General features: G+C 40.7%; 1 protein-coding gene across 9 annotated transcripts in view; it reads right to left on the bottom strand.

Annotated features, from left to right (window-relative positions):
• Positions 1–23,443, bottom strand: part of AFG1L (AFG1 like ATPase) — a 198,610-nt gene that overhangs the window by 69,130 nt on the left and 106,037 nt on the right. For all 9 annotated transcript variants that reach the window (XR_008891304.1, XR_008891303.1, XR_008891306.1 and 6 more), the window contains exons 7-10: positions 18,524–18,582; positions 7,011–7,093; positions 2,492–2,562; positions 2,135–2,235 (exon numbers count right to left, since the gene is read on the bottom strand). Coding sequence is in view for 5 of the 9 variants with exons in the window: in XM_056566260.1 (XP_056422235.1) it covers positions 2,135–2,235; positions 2,492–2,562; positions 7,011–7,093; positions 18,524–18,582 (314 nt within the window). In the remaining 4 variants the exon portion in view is untranslated. The remainder of the gene's footprint in view (positions 1–2,134; positions 2,236–2,491; positions 2,563–7,010; positions 7,094–18,523; positions 18,583–23,443) is intronic.

The raw sequence follows: 23,443 nt of genomic DNA, 5'->3' as shown, positions 1-23,443 counted from the left end.
TAAGTTAATGATACTTGTTGCATTTGCCTTAAAAAAGGCACTGTCATTATGAAACTTTTGATACCTTGTAGTACTGCTGATAAGATGACTTTTTTAAATATGCATTTAAATTTTTTTTAATTTTACTAAAAAAAAAAAAAAATGAAAATAGCCACCACTAGGGGTCATCTGTCTTTATGCAGACAGACTACTCTGTATTTTGCAGTATACTGGATACCAGCCATAAAGTGTGTTGGTATCCAGTATAGGAGATCACCATTGCACCACTGCAACATTCAGCTGTTTCTAAACTACAACTCCCATGATGGGAGTTGTAGTTCTGCAACAACCGGGGGTACAATCTTTGTAAAACTCTGCTTTAGAGCTGTGAATTATCCAGCTGTGTGCCTCCAGCTCTTGCAAAACTACAGACAAATGATGTGTGGGCATGCTGGGAGTTGTAGTTTTGCAACAGCTAAAGGCAACACTGCTCTAACACAGTGCTTTACAAACACTGCAGCTCCAGCTGCTGCAATGCAAAACTACAACTCCCAGCATACTTGAACAGCCAAAGCTTTCTGACTCCTGAATAGCATAGAAGCTGATCAGACAATCAGGAGCCTGTGAAAGCTGAATGACACACATAGTGACAGCTATGTTGATAAGCATTCAGCTTTACTAGGTACAGATAGAAAATGTATGCATAAAAACTACTGTGCAGTGATTTGCAGACTGCCAGGCTGATCCCAGACTCAGAGCAGATGAGTCATCCACAGTGAGGGAGATAGATGGACACGCCCCCTCCATAAGGCAAGAAGAAAAAGCAAGTGAGCAACATATAAATGCAATTTGTTAGGGATATATAGGTCCTAGACACAAAAAAATGATATGCACATGATCAGGAACTGAGTAATATATCACTTTTGTTTTTGCACTATGACAGGTACGCTTTAAGAATGAGCTGAAAATTTACCATAACCCCTTGGATATAATCAAATGTGACGGAGTCAAGCAGGTTAAGTAGGGCTCCATTCTTCTCTAGGGGTACCCTATTATGGATCTGTATAACACACGGCTGTAACGTGGTTCTGTGCATGAGACTTTACTGTACAGGTTTGTCCTTCCTTAACTTAATGGTAAACCAGACAAATCCTAAGATGTATGGTACAAAATGTAAAAAAATAAAAATGCATGCATCCAGCGGATGTATTGGCATGTACCAGCCCTGGGTCACCTGTCATTTTCAGTCACACATTTAAACTTTATATATTTTTACATAATCTGTCACCTATAGGCTCCAATGTGTTTTAACATAGTTTGAGCTCTGACTAGGCAACTTGACTTATTGGCTGGCATTTATCATTGTAGGTGTAAGTGAAGCATTTGTCTACACATTTTTTGTGTGCTGGTAATGTGTAATAGAACCAAATCTATTAAATGGTCGCAGAGCATTTGATAAATTTTGTGCAGGTCACATTTTCAGAAATTTCGCTGTTCACAGACACCAAAAAGCTAAGCTAAGTCTGGGCTGGTGTAGTTTTAGAGACTTTTCAGTGGCTTTGCGCCTTTTTTGCGCCTTTTCAAAAAAAGGTACAGTTAATAAAACCCTTCCATATCATGTGTATTGCCAAAATCAGTGGATTGCAACTCAAAATCCGCAGAAATGTGTAAACCAAAAGGTGCAAAAAAGGCACAAAAAAGACCCTACTTTTCTAGACACAAAACTGTCTAAAGACAATGATAAATGTCCGCCATTGAATTTATATGCGCGCACAATCTATCTTTACAAGATGGCTCCAACACATGTCACAGTATGAAGTTATTCTCCCAATAAGCATTAATCTTAGAGGACAGCATCTCCAACATATGGCACCACATGGAGCCACAGGGAACACTATGTGCCATTGTACCTCTCGTATTTTGACATTTGCTTTATTTTTAGTGGCCACCATTGGTAAAATATCATGTGTGCATTGGCCTGATAATTGTAGAAATGAAGTTATGAATTTATTATACAGAAGAGTGAATAATCGGGGTGTTCTTCCATGAAGACACGTTTTTGTTTAATGTTTATGAGAAACACGGATTGGTGTTCACAAAAAATAAATAAAAAACTTTTCACTATTAACTTGCTTATAGTTGCTGGGGCACTTACACGGTCACAGAGTTCCTCAAATGTGCAGTCAGCAATGGATCCACAGGCTTTGCACAGCTTCAGCTCCCTGCCCTGCACTTTCAGAATCCTTGGTCTTGTTACTATGGAAACGGGAACAAAAGCTCAGTCTTGTCTGGATAATTACCCTAAAATTCATCCCTTCCAGCTAGGAAATGCATAGCTTGATGAATAATAGCACATGATTCAACACAGAAATTAGACAAAATGCTGATACAATGACTGCCACTTGAGTGTGGCATCAACCCATAGACAGCAATGGAACTTATTAATTGGTCAGTAGAGATTGGGCATTGTGTTTTAAATGTGTTCTCTTTCAAGAGAAATTAACTTACGTACCATCATTTTGTTTCTGAGCCAGCTCATCAAACAACTTATCCATGACAGCCTCCACATCAGCCTCACTTGTGCTGGAGAGAAAAGAAGAATAGCACGGGAGATTAATAACACTCAAAGCCGGCACCCAACAGCTGCCTGCCGCCGCTTAGCTTCTTGCCTATACACCTATATACTGTAGCTAGATACAGCATGTTGTGCACAAACATTACTTTTACAATACAATTCAAGATTGGGAATATTAACTTGCATGGAGATGATTTGGCCTTATTTGCATACACTGAAAGACTCATGTGATTCCACAACCGTCTAGTAATGAGGCCACGCCGGCACAACAAAGCTGGTAATGCTATGTGTACACAAAGAGAAAGGACATTGGCTTGCTCTTGCATGCAAAGCAAAGGCAAACACTAAGGATCAGCAAATGTCTTCATTCTATTACTTTTGTGCTGGCTTCATGGTTGTGTATGGAATGCAGCTATGGGAATCTCTGGTATACTACTTAAAGGGGTATTCCGGCTTTATACATATGATACCCTTTCCAGAGGATAGGGGATATGATGAATGATTGCAGGGGTCCCGCCACTGTGGACCCCCCTATCTCGGTGCACTCCCCCTAATGCCGTCACACCCCTTCCCATAGACATGAATGGAGAGGACGTGGCGTGACGTCACTAGGAGCGTGCACTGAGATTGTGGCGGGACCCCTGCGATCATACATCTTATCCCCTAATTTTTGGATTGGGGATAACATGCATAAAGCTGGAATACCCCTTTAATAGGAAATGTATGCAGTTTTATGAACAGTAGGGGACTAAAAGAAGAAAACAAACTAGAGCCACCTCCTGGTGCTGGTTTAGGCCATCCCAGGAAAATTGGTCTCAACCCTTATTTTTGCCCTCTTTTCTATACCCTGAAGCACAGAAGAGATTCAGGATGGGATGGTGTCTCCTGTGTGGTGCACAGGGTTATATGCACACGGAGAAAGCTTATACAAACCATACAGTACACATTGGGACAGGTAAAAACCACCGATTCCCACTGCAGCATCGATGACTGAATGAGGTCGCCCTGTAACCCACAAGTAGTCGTGACCACTGACCGACAGTCAAAAGAAATCCATTTCCTAGCCTTAACTAGGTCTGTTTTTTACCCAGTAATAGTGGCACTTTGGTCAATAGGCTCTTAATAGCATTGCAGTGATATTGCTAGGATATGCCTTCATTTTAGGATTGGGGGTCAAACCTCTAGGACCCCCAATTTCCCTGCACAGCTGTGCCCCAGACACATCTACTGTGCAGGAACTGCAGTTGTGGATAGGGACAGCTGTAGTTTCTCATCCTAGCCAGATGGTTGGGGCACAGCTGAGCAGGAAAACTTAGAGGGGAACACAGTACTGTACTAAATTGGTGAGGCAGCCCTTTTATTGTCAAGACTGGGTGGTAAGCTATTAATTAAATGCGCTACTATATATGCTATCCATACATGAGAAATTAAAGGTTTCTATTGGAACATAACACTTTCTGGATGGCTTTATTGGAACCTTACATAATGCAATGCTTAAATGGGCACTGTCATTTCCAAAAACTTTTTATATAAAGTAGATAACATTGTATGCATATTTGTAATATACATTGGTTAAAAACATGTATATTTTTGGGTGAAAAAATGCCAGTCCTGCCGCTACTGCCTGTGTGTCTCTGTGCAGAGACAAAATACAGGAAGTGTGAGTGGACAAGCAGGGCTATGTGCAGGCTCCTCGCTTGTCAATCAGCCTGCTGTGTGAGCCAGTAGCATGTCATAGAGCCTCACTGCACGGACACATCCTGTATTTTGTCTCTGCACAGAGACACAAAGCAAAATCTTTCAACCCAAAATATACACATTTTTAAACCAATGTATATTACAAATATACATATAGTCCCTGATTAAGTGTAGTTTTCTTTTGTGGGTTTTAATTCCCTATAATTTTTTCCACGGTATTTACTAATGTTTCCCTACATTTTGTTTTTTTTACACATGCTCTGATCTGTCGGGTTTTCCTCAGCTCAAATCCACTACATTTTCTGTGGAAACCTTAGTAAACATGGTGAGTTTTTGTGAAAATGTCGGGGACACCCCCCCCTGTTCGGTGGCCACGCCCACTTTCCATGGCCCCTTTTTCGGGTTTTCTCAGTAAAATGGAGAGTTAGTCAGGTTTTTTTTTTTTTCAAGAATCTGATGCACGACACGACAACACGTCGGGTTTACAACAGTAAATCAGGTCCATAATGTTATTTTCTACATTATATAAAAAGTTTTTGCAAATAATAGGTACAGTTTTAAATACATTCCCATTATGTTCAATTAGTATTGAAAAGAAGAAAGTATGATAAGATATCTTGCTATTCAGAGAAACATTGTTGTTAATGTTAAGTCATAGATGGAAAAGGTAGGGTAAGTAGAACAAAAACTCATCACAAAGCCATAAACCCCAATTTATAACCTAACACTCACAAGGTATGCATTAAAACACAAATGAATCAAGAAGGTCCTAAAATTACAAATGCATGAAACATTCCATGAGTATAGAGGTGTTACAATAACATCCACAAAAAAGGGCAATACAATTCTTAAAGCATATTTGTCATATGCTTCTATGATCTACCTCAGTCTGGTACCCAATTGAGTGGTCCAACTCAGACGGCTGCAGATATCACTTCTACATAGTGGTTTCTATATCTTACTGATTGGGTCATGTTGTCAGATGTTGTTGGCTTTTCCACTGGGACATTTTGTTAAGTAACATATTTACTTATTTTATTTTGGATATTGAATTAGTTGTTACTGTATAAGTAATACATTTTAAGAATTGAATCGCCCCTATTGTATTGTTTTTTGGACTTTATTGTAACACCTCTATACTCTTTGATATTTCATGCATTTGCAATCTCAAGACCTTTTGATTCATTTGAGTTGAAATGCATACATAGTAAATGTTATGTTTTATATGGGGTTTACAGAAGATTGGTAGTGTCAGTGAACTTAATTGTGGAATAACTTTACAGTCTAACCAATTCATTGTAAATGACAGAGCATCTGAAATACAGGCTGACATGAGTCTTCTTCAAGATCCATTTACTATGACCATTGGACTATTATCTGAGGACTATTATGGGCTACAAATCCTATAATATTAAGTCAAATAACCATCATCAAAGAGTTGTACTGTATTTTAATGACATCTTAAAAGGGTTTTATACTTTATAGAAAACAATGGCCATCTTATCACAGCACACGTAGAGCTTGGCTTTTTCTAATATGCTTAAAGGGGTACTCCGCCCCTAGACATCTTATCCCCTATCCAAAGGATAGGGGATAAGATGTCAGATCGCTGCGGTCCCGCTGCTGGGGATCCCCGGGATCCCCGCTGCGGCACCCCGCTATCATTACAGCACAGAGCGAGTTCGCTCTGTGCGTAATGATGGGCGATACAGGGGACAGAGCAGCGTGATGTCACGGCTCCGCCCCTCGTGACATAACGGCCCGTCCCTTTAATGCAAGTCTATGGCAGGGGGCGTGACGACCGCCACGCCCCCTCCCATAGACTTGTATTGAAAGGGGCGGACCGTGACGTCACGATGGGCGGAGCTGTAATGTAACGATGCTCCGGCCCCTGTATTGCCCGTCATTACGTGCAGAGCGAACTCGCTCTGTGCTGTAATGATAGCGCAGTGCCGCAGCAGGGATCCTGTGGGTCCACAGCAGCGGGACCGCAGCGATCTGACATCTTATAAGATGTCTAGGGGCGGAGTACCCCTTTAAAGGAAATCTGTCAGCAGTATCACCCGCACTAAAGCTGTCACACAGGCTTGTAGTGCAGGCGATGCTGATCAAAACGATACTCACGGCGTCCAGATTCGCCCGGACATTCTGCCGCAATTCGCTTTTTTCTTTCTATGCAAATGAGGGCCTTGGGGCTAGAGCAGTGCTCCTAACCAAGCTAGGGGCACACGGACGTCATCTTCACTGGGTGGGCGCTCCGTCCGGCTCATCAATATTCATAACCCCCCTCTCTTGCACCCCGTGTTAGTGTACGGTGCACGAGCTGTACACTAACATGGGGCGTAAGAGCAGGGAAGGAAGCAGCGAATGCGCCGTACACTAACACAGGGCGCAAGAGCAGGGAGGGGGGTTATGAATATTGATGAGCCGGACAGAGGGCCCGCCCGGCGAAGATGACGTCAGCGTGCCCCTAGCTTGGTTCGGAGCTCCGCCCATACCCCAAAGCCCTCATTTGCATAAAAAGAAAAAAGCGAATTGCGGCGGAATAGCTGTGCGAATCTGGATGCTGTGAGTATCGTTTTCATCATCATCCCCCACACTACAAACCTGTGTGACAGCTTTAGTGACGGTGATACTTCTGACAGATTTCCTTTAATGACTGCAGTGTAAAGGTAGGCTGATGTTCACAATATACATACTACGTACCGATAATATAGTTCCTTACTAGTAAGTAGTGCAAACAAAAAAAAGAACTTACAGGAAATATATTTTACCAGCAGCAGAGAGAACGCGTTTCCTGTAGTCTATGCCAGAGTCCAGTTGAACCGTGTTGCAGTATTCCTTAAAGAAGACAAAAAATAAAAGACAGTCAAACCTGTATACAACTCTGAACATCCACACAAAGGTTCAGGCAAACAGTAACACACGATAACTGATAAAATAGACATACATTAATGTTTTCTCTTATTATTGATACTCATTAAAAAAAATAAAAATAAAAAAAAAGGCAAAGCCAATTTTCCTTAGGTACTGCTATAACACTATCAATCAACAACCCCTTTACAGTAATTTATCAATCATAACTATTAATCAAGACTATATAGCAGAGAGTTTTATATAGTCTCATTGCTGTTACAGTAAAGAAACCAGATATGAAACCATAAAATCTTGCTATTGGGTTGAAATAAACTAGGTAACATTTCTGTGTATGTTATGGAACTTTAATGGGCAAATCTTGACTATTTAGATCAATTTGTTCTCAGTGCAATATTAAAGGGGTATTCCGGGATCTAACATTTTATCACTTCTCAAGAGAACAGAAAAAACAGCGGCACTAGCAACTTGTATCTAAATCCACTATTATGGACCAAGGACAGCTCCCACGTCACCGAGGAGGTCCGAAATCCGAGGCCGTGATACCCGTACTGTGCGGTGAGAGCAGGCTATGTTTTCTCTTTAATTGTACTATGTTTACTGAAGTCGACTTTCTGTCCTAGCACCGCCGCGGGTTTTTGAACTGAGACTCCCAGAGCTGTCCTTGGTCCATAATAGTGGATTTAGATACAAGTTGCTCGTGCCGCTGTTTTTTCTGTTCACTTGAGAAGTGTATGTTGTATCCTTTTACCTTAAGCTGAGCACAGCATTTAGTATCGAGTTTGTGTAAAATGGACATGGAAACAGCTACAAGCACCGGGGAGTCGTTTCCCGACGTAGGGAGACAGCATGCTGATACGTTCTTTTCATCCTGCAACACGCAGGATGAATTGCAGATTCTCAGCACAAAATCACTGGAACACAGGGTTTACTCACTAGCAGACAAAGAAGCTAGGTCCTTCTGGTCTATTAACTCTCTCCAAGCGTATGTGGAGTCAGGAAGAGCACCCCAAGGCTTGAGGACATATAAGGTGCCTTCCCTTTTCCAAGATAATATGGAGTTTATTGAAAAATGGAAAAGAGCGCATATGACACATGCCACCACGCTGGTAGAGATTGTTTTGGAACAGCACAGACTCGAATATGCGAAGATTACAGAGGAGTTGTGCAGGTCCAAATCGGAACTACGTTCACATTTTTCGGAGCAGCATTTTTTTTAAACTTAGATAAAAAAATAGCATTATTACAAATTGAAATTAAAGAGCAGAAAAGAGACAAATTTATTCGCGACAAGCGAGATTATGACTCCGATAATGTTTTTTCTTGGAACACATTTAAAAATAAAAAAGGAGGAAGATTCTATAGGAGGAGACCTGGACAGAAAAAACTTAGTCAGGAATTTTGGACGACTGAATCCGACACTAGTGCCTCGGATGAGGCGAGTAGAGAAACTAATATCCCTGAAGAGTATGCTCAGAGGCCCCCTTTAGGAGAAGGACGAGGCGGGGTGGGAGAAAAAGAAAGACCCCGCGGAAAGTATTATCAAAAGAGGAAAGGGGTGTCCTGGAGGGATTAGAGCCAGGCAATTTAGTGGTCAATTTATCGGAGGTGACTATTCCTGAAAATACTATATCTGCTCTTTCAAAAGTTTTTTTTTTTTGTTTAATGGAGAATTTTGATTTTACGGCATTTGAGATTGATTTGTTTAAAGCAATAAGAAACATTTATTTAGAATTTTTTTTAGCAAAAATTCCTGAAAAAATATCAATGCCTAATGCAGATCATAATTCTCCATGTGTGATAGGTCCACTAGGCTTTTGCCCATTATCAGGGTTAGATCCTGAAGAAATGGAATTTACTAGGCTACTAGCTAGTTTAGCAGCAGGGGAACCTGGTTTACAAGATAACGGTCAGACTCAGTCAGTGCGGTTTACAGGGGGAGTCCCTTCATCTTTTAATCCTCCTGTTATTCCAGGAAGTCCTATAGACTTGTTTAGTAAGGCAGTCAGGAATGACATGAAGGCATTAATCTACCCACAAACCATATGCAATATCTCCCAAAAAAGAAAAAGAAGGTCTAGCCTGGATTGCGAAACGTGAAGATCTCATAGTATCCAGAGCTGACAAGGGAGGAAGTATTGTGGTCTGGTCTCAGGAGCAAAATAATTAGGAAGCAGTCAGCCAGTTGCAGGATGATGTCACTTATGAAAAATTGGCTGTGAACCCCACCACCAAAATAAAAGAAAAATTGAGGTAATTTCTTAGGGGCCATGTAGAATCTGGAGCAATAGACATGAAATTGGCCGAACGGTTGATACCTGAAAGCCCCAAAGATCCTAAATGGTATCTACTCCCAAAGGTGCACAAATCTCGTACCCCCCCCCCCCCCAGGTAGGCCCATTGTGGCTGGAATAGGCTCAATAACTGAGCATCTTTCAAAATACGTAGATTGGGCTTTACGCCCCTACTGCCTGAGATGCCAGCCTATTTGACAGATACAGGGGATGTACTGAGATTTGTGCAGGATTTTTGTTGGCAGGAGTCTTACACTTTGGCATCTATTGATGTGGAGGCTTTATACACCCGCATTCCCCATAATGCGGGTGTGCAGGCCGTCCGCATAGTATTAAATCAGACAGATAAAAAATCGGCATATGTCAACTTTATCTGTGATGCATTGATGTTCATACTTACCAACAATACCTTTAAATTCAATACACAATGGTATACACAACGCACGGGGACTGCCATGGGGAGTCCGACCTCATGCTCCTACGCTAACCTCTTTTTATCTATTTTTGAGAAACAATATATATACAGTACCACAAATCCGTACATCAAACATCTTAAGGCATATATGAGATATATGGATGATGTGTTAGTGGTCTGGGAGGGGTCCCAGTCGGATTTCGAGGACTTTGTGTCTTTCCTCAATTTGGAAAATAAAATTAATATGCAATTTACAAATGTGTATGGAGGGGACACTCTTGAGTTCCTAGATCTACGACTACTGGTGAAAAACGGACAATTGATCTCTGAGGGCTACAGAAAATCTGTGGCAAAAAATGCCATCCTGCACTATGAAAGTTCACATCCGAAACAAGTAAAAGATGGAATTCCGTATAGCTAATTCCTGAGACTAAGGAGGAATAACACAGAGGATGACTGCTACAAGAAACAAGGGACTGAATTATCAGAAAGATTAAGAGCAAGGGGCTATTCTGCTAAAATTATCAATCAAGTATATAGGAGAGCAGAAACAAAAGACAGAACTGAACTTATTAAAGCTAAGAACAACTTTAAAAAGATTAACCCAGCAAATAAAAGATTTGTATTTGCATTCAAAAACAGTCCCCTGAATTCCATGATTAGAACAGCTATATCCAGTAATTGGCATCTTCTGCTTGCAGACTCTGATATACAGGATACAGCGTCAAACAGACCAATTGTCACCTTCAGAAAGAGCATTACGATTCAAGAGTTTTTGAAAAATAAATCAAAACAAACTAAGAAGGAGAAAGGACAAGAGACCTGGTTAACTACTTCCTTCCCAAAAGGAAATAAAAAATGTGGATTGTGTACCCAGTGCAGCATGAATATTAACTCAAATATAGTGTTGCTGGGAGGTCACACAATTAGGACGAAGGAGTTAATTACTTGTCGCAGTAGGTTTGTAGTTTATTTTTTGCTCTGTACATGTGGCAACTTTTATGTTGGAAAAACGGAAAGACAGTTACGGATAAGGATCCGGGAGCATGTGTATTCTGTGAAAAAAGGAGGTAGCTCCCCTCGATTTGTAGAACACATGTGATCTAAACATAATGGGAACTGTGCCGATATTCAATTTGGAGGAATAGAAGTGGTTGTGACGTGTCGTAACAACATGAATAGAAGGCAGGCTCTACTGCAAGCTGAGGCCATGTGGATTCTGCGCCTAGATGCGCAGGGTCCGCTTGGTTTAAATGACAGATTAGACATGTCTCCCTTTTTATATTAAGTGCTATACACTAATAGTGAATAATTATATATGTTTTGGTTAAGGGATTAAGTTATACTTACGTTATTTTCCTTTCTTGCTATTCTGCACCACTATGTCACCTGGTCACATGATTCAGTAATCAACTGATAAAAAACCAGCGCGATGACGTATTCATTGGGCCGGAAGAAGCGTTGATTGTAACGCAAAACCGCCGGCTGTTGCCCATTTTCTGAGCGCTGTCAGCAGCGGCTGTTACTCCCACGTCACCGAGGAGGTCCGGAATCCGAGGCCGTGATACCCGTACTGTGCGGTGAGTGCAGGCTATGTTTTCTCTTTGATTGTACTATGTCTAACATTTTATCCCCTATCCAACGGATGGGGGATAAGATGTATGATCACGGGGGGTCCCAGCAGCGGGGGATTTCACTGCAGCACCCGCATTGTATGCGGAGCTGCGTGTCCAGGTTCGGAAACCTCCAGTTTCCGGGACTGGAGACGTGACGTCACGCCACACACCCCTCGTGACGTCATGCCACGCCCGCTCCATTCATGTCTATGGGAGGGAGACGCAGCTCCGGATACAATGCGGGTGCTGCAGCGAGATCGCCCGGGCCCCCCGTGATCAGACACCTTATCCCCTATCCTTTGGATTGGGGATAAAATGTTATATCCCGGAATACCCCTTTTAAAGGAGTTATCCAGGAATTGAAAATCCGACCTATTTTCTTTCAGAGACCACTCCCTGTCTGTCTCCACTTTGGATGTGGTATTACAACTTGGGTCCATACACTTCAATGGAACTGAGCTGCAGAACCACACCCAACCTGGAGTAAGACAGGGAGCAGTCTTTGAAAGAAATTACCTGTTTTTCAATTCCTGGATAACACCTTTAATTTTAGGAAGGTACATTCCATCATTCTAGTAGCTACTAGTTACGGTCAAAAACTTTTATTTTGAGGTTTGACGCTATTTATATAGCACTGAACACACAAAGTTGTATAATTATACTTTGCAGCTTTTTTCATAAGGTGTACGAGACATAGTATAATAATGAGTTCTATAATGTGTACTAGTTCGACATTGGTGTTCAGTGCTATTAAATGAATGGTGTCTACTCACAGCTTGTTTGATACATTACCATCAGTTATATGCGTTTTTATCTTTGTGTGTGAACTATGTTTTATGTAGCATGTATCTTTGCTTTGTATTTGCAAGTAAGAGCACCACACAGATTGTAAGGGAGTAGAGGAGGTAGGTTGATTCTCTCAGGTGTGACATGTTACCTGATGGGTGACTCCTTCTCTCCCCCCCCCCCCCCCTATTTAAGATTCCTCAGTGTGTTTTAACTTTTGTATGACTAAGGCTGTGAAATAGCAGCCGAAACGCGTCACTTTGTTTATACCTGCATGTGTTGAATAAAATACTCGTTATTTCACCGAACCTGCGCTGGACCATCTCGTATGTTTTACTAAGAATTATATATCATATAAAAAGAGGAATTATATATTTTTTTTATTTTATTTTCATGAGCATCAAAAGAGTAAAAAAAAAACTTTTCTATTCCATCTATCTACATTAACAAAGTAAGAGGAGTTGTTGTCCAGAACAAGGAAGATTAACTCTACATAAATAAGAAAAAAAGAAAAAGAACCCCCTTTCTCCCCATCCTTACACATTCTCACAGGATAGTATAAAAGTGATCAAAGTGTTCATATACACTGAAATACATCTATATACAAAGGTTTATTTCAGGATGTCAAATTAATGGATCAGCCCACATAATTGGAGAAGGGATCTTGGATAACACTAAATTTAAGTGTAAGATGAATAAAGTAGAATTGATTTATATGTCCTAAGTCTGTAAGTTTTCAAATTAAATAGTGGAACATTTTGGGGAAAAAAATGTCTGACATAAGATTGTGTATTTCATATGATGATAGTTCGCTATGTTGTTCAGTTGATGACTACACAGAAAAATAAAATCACACAAAAATTATTGTAAAACAGTGCCCCTACCAAGCAAGAGTGGCTGCCTTCAACCAACCTCGATATAAGTAGAATAATAGGAAAAAAATAGCAACCATTGTTAGGCAGCTGCTGTCAAGGTAAATAAAAACCATGGGGTGCATCATAAGAGGCATAGATGCCCATGACAAAGAAATAATTCTACCACTGTACAAATCACTAGTCAGACCACACATAGAATACTGTGTACAGTACTGGGCACCAGTGTACAAGAAAGATATAGTGGAGCTGGAGAGGGTTCAAAAACGGGCAACCAGAGTAATACGGGGAATGAGAGGACAACAGTACCCAGAAAGATTATCAGAATTAGGGTTATTTAGTTTAGAAAAAAAATACAAACTTAGAGGTGACCTAATAACTATGTATAAATATATCAGGGGACAATACAGAGATCTCTCCCATGATCTATTTATACCCAGGACTGTATCTATATAACAAGGGGGCATCCTCTACAGCTAGACAAAAAAAGGTTTCTACACCAGCACAGACGGGGTTCTTTACTGAAAGAGCAGTGAGACTATGGAATTCTCTGCCAGAGGAAGTGGTCGTGGTGAACTCAATATAAGATTTTAAAAGGGGCCTGGATACATTACTGGAGAGTAATAACATTACAGGTTATGGATACTAGATTATTAGGGACAGAACATTGATCCAGAGATTTATTCTAATTGCCATATTGGAGTCGGGAAGGATTTTTACCCCTAGTATGGGGCAAACGGCACCAGCTTCATAAGGGTTGTTTGACTTTCTCTGGATAGTAGTGACACATTAAAAATGTAGGTTGAACTTGATGGACATTGGACTTTTTTGAACCTTAAGAACTATGTAACTGAACTGAATGAAGTGGCTTGTTCAAACTTTTCATAAATGTAATATTTATCAAAAATGTATTATGTATAGTTAGATAATATCCTTTACATACTTTTACCCCCAATTCTGTATTAATAAGGTAGGGTTGGCATGAGACTAGAAGTACAATGGTTACAGAAGGCATATAAACCAGCATCTATAGTGCATGATGTAAATGTTTAGTAAGGTTTCTGTAATCCCCAAACAACCCCAAAAAAAAAAAAAAAAAAAGACTGAAAAATGTAACTAATCTTAAGGTGGTACAAAAGAAACCTAAATGTGTGACATTAATAGCCTGTCATGCTACCAAGGCAATTTAAACTAAATTTTCAATAACTAATGTCAATGAATCAATACAAGAATTGCTCATGACCTCAAGGGTAATTACTAATCATTCAAAAGCAACAAGACTCCAAACGCTATGTTCTTTATTTGTCAGCTCTTGTCTTATCAGCAGATGAATACACCACAGCTCTTCTCCGAGACAGTTTTATGAATCAATGGTAATTACATTCTGACATGAACAGAATAGTAAGGCACAACTTGGTATCACTTCATCAACCTTTCTAACCTTCATGCAAGTATTAGCTGTAAATAGCTTTCAAAGAATTTTCAATCGAACCGCAAGATTTTCTTCGGCTGAACTAGGCAATGATAAGAGGGAGCCTGTATGTGACCCATATCTGAAGCACAATCATCATAATTATCCCATTTGCTGTAATGTTCTGTCAAACATCTCCGATGCCGAATTTGTGAACAAACGCTACTTAATTTTAATAGAACCATATAAACAGAAGGGTCAGCCAGTAATATAAGTTCTTTACTTTATTCTGTCAATTAAGATCTCTGGTTTAGGAAGTACAAGAATGCATATACTACAATACAATATCACAATACAATCACCAAAAGGTTATATAAAGTAGAACATTCTCTTCAGTGTCATCCGTCAGGTATGTCTGTTAATTCAGATGTAATTGATGAGGGCAATTTTGAGACTAAATTATGTAAACCATGTACAACAATGTATATCTACTCTACCTATTAGAAATAGGAGACACTTTTGGCATTACAGGAATTTGGTGGATGCTGACAATTCATAGTGTAAGGAATATCCTGTGGCCAGAGACCCTGTAAGATCCAGCTAGTTCCCCAGTTGTAAAAATAAGTGATTGCCCAATCCTATACCTCATGAGTGGCCACCATTTCTCCCTTTCTTTATGCACTGCTCTCTCTGCTTTGCTGCTAAGTCAGTATGGTGAGACAGAATAATGACCTCACTATGCTGACGTCCTCCTGGAAAAATTGACAACAGGAACAACGCAACATTTTTCAAATTCAATTTAGCTTATTAGCCACTGATTGTAAAATGATAGAATATACTAAAGTCGATCACAAACTGACAACCAATATGGTCAAACTTCCTGGTGTCATCATTCTACTGTTCCTCCTCTTTTTCCCCATTCTGCTGATAGCTTGGGGCCCCAAAAGCTCCTTAAACAACTTTTTGATTTGCTTTTCCTTCATAAGTGCGTATTAGGGGCTATGAATTGAAAAACATTTTCCTGCAGTTTATAAATAACAAGCATCTAAATCTTTGTATGTTTACATTTCCACATCAACATTATAGTGCCTCATCGGTTCCCCAAATCGTTTTAGATAGACATTACTCTACAAACATAGTTCAATTTAAATAAGGAGCATAAAAACGTAAAAGTAGGGGGAAGGGGGGTCACATCTGAGTTTACATTCATTCCCTCATTACCAACAAAAAAAAAAAAAAACTTCTTCCACATTCTGTTTCAAGAAAACCCAGAGGTCCTTGCTATTGAGCAGATTTGGGGGTTGCAATGCCCATTCACTCTTTATGTACTGCAGCCATTATGTAAAAAGAATAAAACACTGCCTTTATACTGCCAAGCCACAATGACTCTTCATACATCAAAGCATTTACACCATGAGCAGTTTTTACTCCTAAAATTATTCAAGCTGAGGGCAAAGAGACAACAATTCCTACACCCTAATTACATCTAATTATCTGTTCCCTTGTACGAGCAGCTTTGGACAAAGCTATTAGCTATGTGAATTTCTCACAGCCTCGGCCTGGCCTGTCCATCCCGCTTGACACTAGATCACTTCAATAGCAGTGGCTTCTTGTCTACGGCCAATATGAAGTTTGTCCAGGTAAACTAATTATGCTCCCATAAACATTGCTAGAAACTAATACAAGTTTCTTGGTACATTTGTCAAATCCCCAGGAGTTCCACCTGGTTAAAATGACCCTCAACACACTCTTGTTGTAGCTTCTCCCTTGGCTTTCTATTCATGAGCTCAATTAAAGGTTTATTGGATTAAAGACTCTCTTCTTCAGACCTCCATGATGGCTTGTGATACTTAAAAGTCCTTTTAACTGGCTTACAGTTCTTTCCACGATGTGATTAACATTAGGGAGAAGGCAGTAAAGAAAAAGTGCTTCACATTACATCAGAACTCTTTTTACCAAGTACAATTTACTGTACATTATTAGGGGCACAGCCATCAGACGATAAAAAGAAATGAGTCTATTATGTTTTATATAAAAGTAAATATGTAATGTAGTAATTATGTTCTAAAGGTGAGTTATGGCAGTTAAAGTGAGTGCTTATGACTGGAGTTGTTTATAGTTGTGTATAGAGCAGACTATAGGAGGCACCAATAAATGTGGGTACTGTGGAGCACTCTGGGTCCATGGAGAGCAAGGATTATATATCTTTTAGCTACACAGTAACAGGAGGGAGCAACAGGTCTCCATACATAGTATATAGAAATGTGGCTGAGACTAAGCCTAAAAACTGAAAATTTGGATTAAAAAATGAATTAAACCATTGTCTCCTTAAACGTTCTATAGAACTTGTTAAAGGGGTAATCCAGCAAAAGAAAAACGGACCTGTTCTCAGGTGTGTGGTATTAAATCTTGGCCCCATTCTCTTCAATGGAACTGAGCTGCAATACCACACTCAACCTGTAGACAAAGTTTTTTTTTTTTTAAGAAACCATATCTGTTTTTCTGATGCGAAACATCCCCTTTAAACATCTGAAGATGATGGGTCTGGTGACTACTAAGCAACATTATTACACAGACATTGAACCATGAATAAACTTAGAAATTTGCTTAATAAATATGTTCGATAAAAAATAGCTCATTAGATGTCAATGAAATCAACACTCAAAATGTAATTTTAATAAAAAAGTGTTCACAAAATGGTTAACACCATTATTCTTCATATAAGATAGGGCCACGAACAACTGATAGTATTCTGAATATTGGGCAAATTAGATGGGCCAATGGTTCTTATCTGCCGACACATTCTATTTTTTTTTATGTTTTTGTTTCTCCAAAGGTATGAAAAATCATGTGAAAATCTTTGTGTATAAAAATTCTATTTATTTATTAAAATATAAGAAATGCTATTTATTTGTTAAAATGTAATTAGTAAAAAGTTACAATAAGAAAACCAAAAAACACGCACTTAGAGAAAAAAAAAATCATCTTTGATAAAAAAAAAAAAAAAAAAAGTTTTTGGGGTAAGCAAATTCTTCCCCAATCAGTGGCTATATAACAACTATCCATGTAACATACAGCCATGCTGGGTCAGAAGAAGCACCTCTTACAGACTTCCTTCTATTCTGGCACAAAGAGCAGGGATTTCATATGCCCTAAGAGTACGTTCACATGGGCGGACCCACAGCGTATTTTATGCTGCAGATCCGCTGCTGAAGGACCGCTGCACGGTGGCTTTACATGTGCCTGCTTGGAGAGGCAATAGCCGCTACGAGCAGACACAGTGCGATGTGCGAGTTGCTGCGTATGCACAGTGTACTCGCACACATCGCGGCCGCTCCCCCTGCTGCATGAGCTAGGCCAAGAGCTGGCACGATATGCGAGTATACTGCCCATGCGCGCTGCAATTCGCATATGGCAGTGTGTCTGTCCGTAGCGGCGGATTACCGCTCCGAACAGGCACATGTAAAGCCACAATGCTGGGGTCCTTCAGCAGCGGATCTGCAGCGTAAAATACACTGTGGGTCCACTCGTGTGAACGTACCCTAATAGAGCATGTGAACAGAGGTTGTCATGGTGAGATAACATTTTTAATGCCATGGTCACATATAAGGCCCACAGATTCACAATCCTATTGCATGTATAAAATTTCGATATTGCTGAGGATTTGGCATTTGCAATTGTGAAATCTGCAGCAAAAAACAAAGAATGTCCTTGAATCTGAGATTATTATTTTTATTACTATTTTGTTTTGTAGCATGTAAACATGGTCTGATTTCAATGTGAACTGGAATAACAAATTAGAAACAAATCCACCCCTTTGGATCATGGCCTAACTGTTTAAAGTATGCGGGTTAAAATGAAAGAATTTCACGATGGCCTGTGTACATGTAAGAACTATGATAAAAGTTTAGAAAGGTGTAAAACTGTATTTCCTTTCAGCGCATCAATGAAAGGACGCACACAATGGAGATTTTTGGCCAAACACATTAAAAGCTCTGCTTACCTTTAAAACAGCAATGAAGGGCACAAAGTTAACCCTCTGAAGTCCATTCTTATAAAGGTCTGAAAAAGAAAAGTTTTAACATGTCTATTTAGTTCCATTGCAATATCTTCCAACACAATTATCAAGGCATGTTGATCAGTAGACCGGTAAAGTATATAGAAAGAATCTTCTGACACCAGTTACTTGGAAATAACTCCATTGTAATCCAAGCTTATTGGATCTGTGTGCAACTTCTGTCCATAGGAGCAGACATTGGACTCCTATTGGACTCTAAGAATTGACATTTTTCTGCTTTGTATTTTAGTAACTCTTAAGCACTGTACCTTTGTATGTTAAAATGGCAAACATTCAAAGTTTTGCCTTGTTGGCCTAAAGAACCTAAGCGTCTCCATAAATTATCAGACTTGGTTCACGTTACATAAGTGCTATGCGGCTGTGGTATATGCATGTATGCTGACATATACTGCAGTGTACACATGGCAGTCCTATTCACTTTAATACCTGGGTTCTCAACCTAAGTACGCGTACCCCTAGGGGTACGCCAGGGATTGCTTGGGGGTATGCGAAAGCGTTGACAAATACCGGCCATGCATTGGCCAGTATTTGTCAGCGCATAGCCGTGGCAGCTCACTGTACAGTAGCGAAGCCAGAGCTGCGGCCGCGGCTACTGTAAGTGAGCTGCGTGGTTGCCCGGGAGACGTGTGGCCGTCCCCTGACGTTGCGCGGAGTTGCCGCACAGCGCAGCAGGACGTCACACGTCAGTGCGACCCCGCTGAACGGGACGCGCTGCGTGAAGGAACACCTAACAGGGGACCGCAGGACGCCAGGTAAAAAAAAAGAAAGTTAAAAACAACTGTATGGGACGGAGGGGGGACTGTATGGGACGGAGAGGGGATGTATGGGATGGAGCACAAGGCATTAAGATGGAGGGGGAGAGGGATAATGGCAGAGGGGGAATGGGGAGTAATAAAGTGTAAATTACAATGTAATGTCTTGTGTTTTATTACTCCCCATCCCCCCCTCCGCCATTATCCCTCTCCCCTTCCATCTTAATCCCCTTGCACCATTCCCCCTCCCTCTGATCCCCTTTTGCCATATCGGATAATAATGGCACAAGGGGATTAAGATGGAGGCGGGAAAAATGGCAAAAAGGGATCAGAGGGAGGTGGGAATAATGACACAAGGGGGTTAATATGGAAGGGGGGGGTTGATGATCCCACCCTCCATCTTAATCTCCTTGTGCTATTATTCCCCCTCCATCGTAATCCCCTTGTGCTATCATTCCTCCTCCATCTTAATCCCCTTGTGCCATTTTCCCCCCCTCCCTTTGATCCCCTTTTGCCATTTTCCCAACCTCCAACTTAATCCCCTTGTGCTATTATTATCCGATATGGCAAAAGGGGATCAGCGGAAGGGGGAATAATGGCACAAGGGGATTAAGATGGAGGTTGGAAAATGGCGCAAGAGGATCAGAGGGAGGGAGCAATAATGGCACAGGAGATTAAGATGGAGGCGGGGGTTGATTAACCTCCCCCCCCTCTATCTTAATCCCCTTGTGCTATTATTCCCCCTCCATTTTAATTGCCTTGTGCCATTATTCCCCCCTCCATCTTAATCCCCTTTTGCCATATTGGACAATAATGGCACAAGAGGATTAAGATAGAAGGGGAATAATGGCAAAAGGGGATCAGAGGGAGGGGAGAATAGTGGGACAGGGGGTTTAAGACAGAGGGGGAATAATGGCACAAGGAGATTAAGATGGAGGGGGGAATAATAGCACAAGGGGATTAAGATAGAGGGGGAATAGTAGCACTAGGGGATTAAGATGCATTAGTATAAAGGTAAGAACACGCCTTTTGTCCGCGGGTACCCCTCGCGCGCAAGTTCCGCGTGAGGGGGTACCCACGGACATACTTTCAGGCCTTGGGGGTACAGTCGCCGAAAAGGTTGAGAACCACTGCTTTAATAGACCAAATATAGTCTATTATTGACTACATTTGGTCAGTTATTAAACATACATTTTTGTTTTTACAATTAAGGCTACTTTCACACTATGGTTCATAAATCCGTTATAAAACATCCGTTATATTCAATTCTATACTGATTTAACGGATGTTATATAACGGATGAATAGATTTCTAACGTCCGTTAATTAAACGGATAAATGTTTATCCGTTATTATCCGTTAATACCTCATTATTAATGTCCATTATATTCACCTTTGTTTGACCTCTCCCTACCTGCACACCTTGCAACAGCTGAAGCTCCTCCTACCTGAAGGGGAGGGTATAAAAGGATGCCACAATGATCCTGCCACAGTCTGCATTACAGCATTGAGAGGGAGAGTTTGCTTCGCTTGCTATCGGGGGGGGGGGGGGGGGGGGGGGGTGCAGGAGGGTGCACTACTCTGCCTCCTGGAGGGGGGGGGGGGTGCAGGAGGGTGCACTACTCTGCCTCCTGGAGGGGGGGTGCAGGAGGGTGCACTACTCTGCCTCCTGGAGGGGGGGGTGCAGGAGGGTGCACTACTCTGCCTGCTGGAGGGGGGGGGGTGCAGGAGGGTGCACTACTCTGCCTCCTGGAGGGGATGGGGTGCAGGAGGGTGCACAACTCTGCCTCCTGGAGGGGGGGGGGTGCAGGAGGGTGCACTGCTCTGCCTCCTGAAGGGGGGGGGGTGCAGGAGGGTGCACTACTCTGGTTCAGAGCAGATAGTAAAGCTCTTATGGCTGGAGAGCAGAGGGAAAATGCCTTTTATACATACACCACATTTTTGTCTCATAGGCTGGGTTCACACCACGTTTTTGCAATACAGTCCCTGTATATGTTTTCAATGTGAAAACCGTATGGAACCGTAATGAAAACCATATGCATGGACTCTCCATTGAAAACCGTATGCCAAACGATGCATCAGCTTGTGTCCGTTTTGCATCCTGTTCGGTTTTGTCAGTTTTTTTCTTGTATCCAAAACCGTAGCCTACCACGTTTTTTGGTGAAAAACCGTATTGAAACATACGATTCCATCTGGTTTTCCCCATATGGTTTTTGACTTTTCAAACTGTACACGGTTTTCAACGTTTTGTACATGTTTTGATACAGTTTAGTCAGGTTTTGAGGAATATGCTTTTTTTAAATCAAAAACCAGATCTGGGAACTTTATTTCAAAAATGTGGTGTGAACCCAGCCATAATCATAGCTTTTCGCTGCAACTATTAAATTGGTTGTCTGGAGATTTAAAAAAATAAAATAAAAGAATCATACTTGTTTAAAAAAAATTAAAATTCAAGAAGTGATGTCAGTTTCTCTTTAAATGGGCACTCTTACTAAAATAAAATTTTCTATTGCACTCCTTAAAAAATAAAAAAATATTTCTAAAAGAAGTTTTCTATGTTTTTTGTTTAAAAAAGCTGCCACTAGGTGTCTCCCTACTTGTCCAGAGCACATTTCTCCCCCATCTCATGGGCAGACTTTGTACTCCTGCTGGCCTGACAGAAGTCCAAACACAGCAAATGCAGTCTGGAGTGCTGAAGGGTGGGTCCCCAGCCTCATCCAATCATAGCTCCTCTCTCACTTAACTGCCGTTTGCTGTTCGTTGCAGAGTGAGGGAGGAAGTTCTTCCCTGTATGGCTTCAGATGATGTCACACCTGCTGGGTAATGCCCGTTCCCAGTGTGTGAACCTGAGGCTGAGCAGAAAATACAGAGCAATATCAACGTAGAAAACTAAAAAATAATAAAAATAAAGGCAGGGGGTGGTTTATCATGATGAGGGCAGTGAACTGGGAGGATTATAAAATGTATCAAGTTAATGAGGTACTCTTTAAATGCAGTGTCTAGTATAAACATCTCTACTTCAAGAAACGCGCATTTAGATTTGTTTCTTTAATTTGTGGCTAATGCCATAGGTATAGTGGGTGAAATAAGCACATCCCCATTTTCCTCACTAAATACTTTATTTTTTTATTTTATTTTATTATTTTGAGACAACCGTTTCTGATAATTCCAGGTCGTTTTTTGAAGTTCTCCATAAGTGGTCCTTGGCTCTTGGACAACCGATTATTCTTTTCACTACTCTCTCAGAAATCTTGTGAGGAACACCTGGTCGAGTTAAATTTAGGGTGAAATAATTGTCTTTCCACTTTATTATTTATTTTTTTAAGTATTTATTTAGTTTTGCAGTTTAAAGAACAAACAGTCAACAACAACAGCCTCCGTAGGTCCCGGAGACCAACTCTACAATAATGACAAGGAATCAAGGTATGCTTAAACTGCACCAGCAGTAAGGAAAGGTACATCTGGGACCCGACCCGAGAAAGCCCAGCACAGACAGACAAACAAACACTCACACAAGCACACTTTCCGGTAACCCAGGGGGTCCACACCTTGTCAAATTTCTTATATAGTTATGTTTTACAACAATTAGGTTGTGAAGGTCTATAGACAGCTCTTTGCTTTTACTCATTATGAGATATGTCTTGTTTGACACCTCGGCAATTAAACCTTTTTGTTGGCCATCATTTGGGACCGAACCAGCTGTATTAATCTGCACTGACAAGAAGATGAATTGCTTTTTGATTACTGATAGATTACAGCTGTTGTCTTGGCTTTCCAAGCCTTTTTGCACGTGTTTAATACTTTTTCCCTGTGTCATTTCCCATAACTTATTTCTAAGCTTGTTTGTTTTGGTTTCTTTGTATTTATAGATTACTTGGGTAGTTACCAACATTTGGTAAGAACTTCATATCAATAGCAACTTTTTTAAAATGTATTTAGTGAGAAAATAAGTGATATGTTCAATACGCATTTTACCTGCTGTATATATTGATAATGATTACATTGAATGGGAATCCAAAGTAACTTTTTACTTATTAAAAAGAAAAAGTACCAACATAATTTATTCAGTATGAGAGAACACAGTTACTCTATGA

The sequence above is a fragment of the Hyla sarda genome, chromosome 3 (genome assembly GCF_029499605.1).
Source record: "Hyla sarda isolate aHylSar1 chromosome 3, aHylSar1.hap1, whole genome shotgun sequence".
NCBI classification, from domain to species: Eukaryota; Metazoa; Chordata; class Amphibia; order Anura; family Hylidae; genus Hyla; species Hyla sarda.
This window is presented reverse-complemented; position numbering and strand designations above follow the sequence as displayed.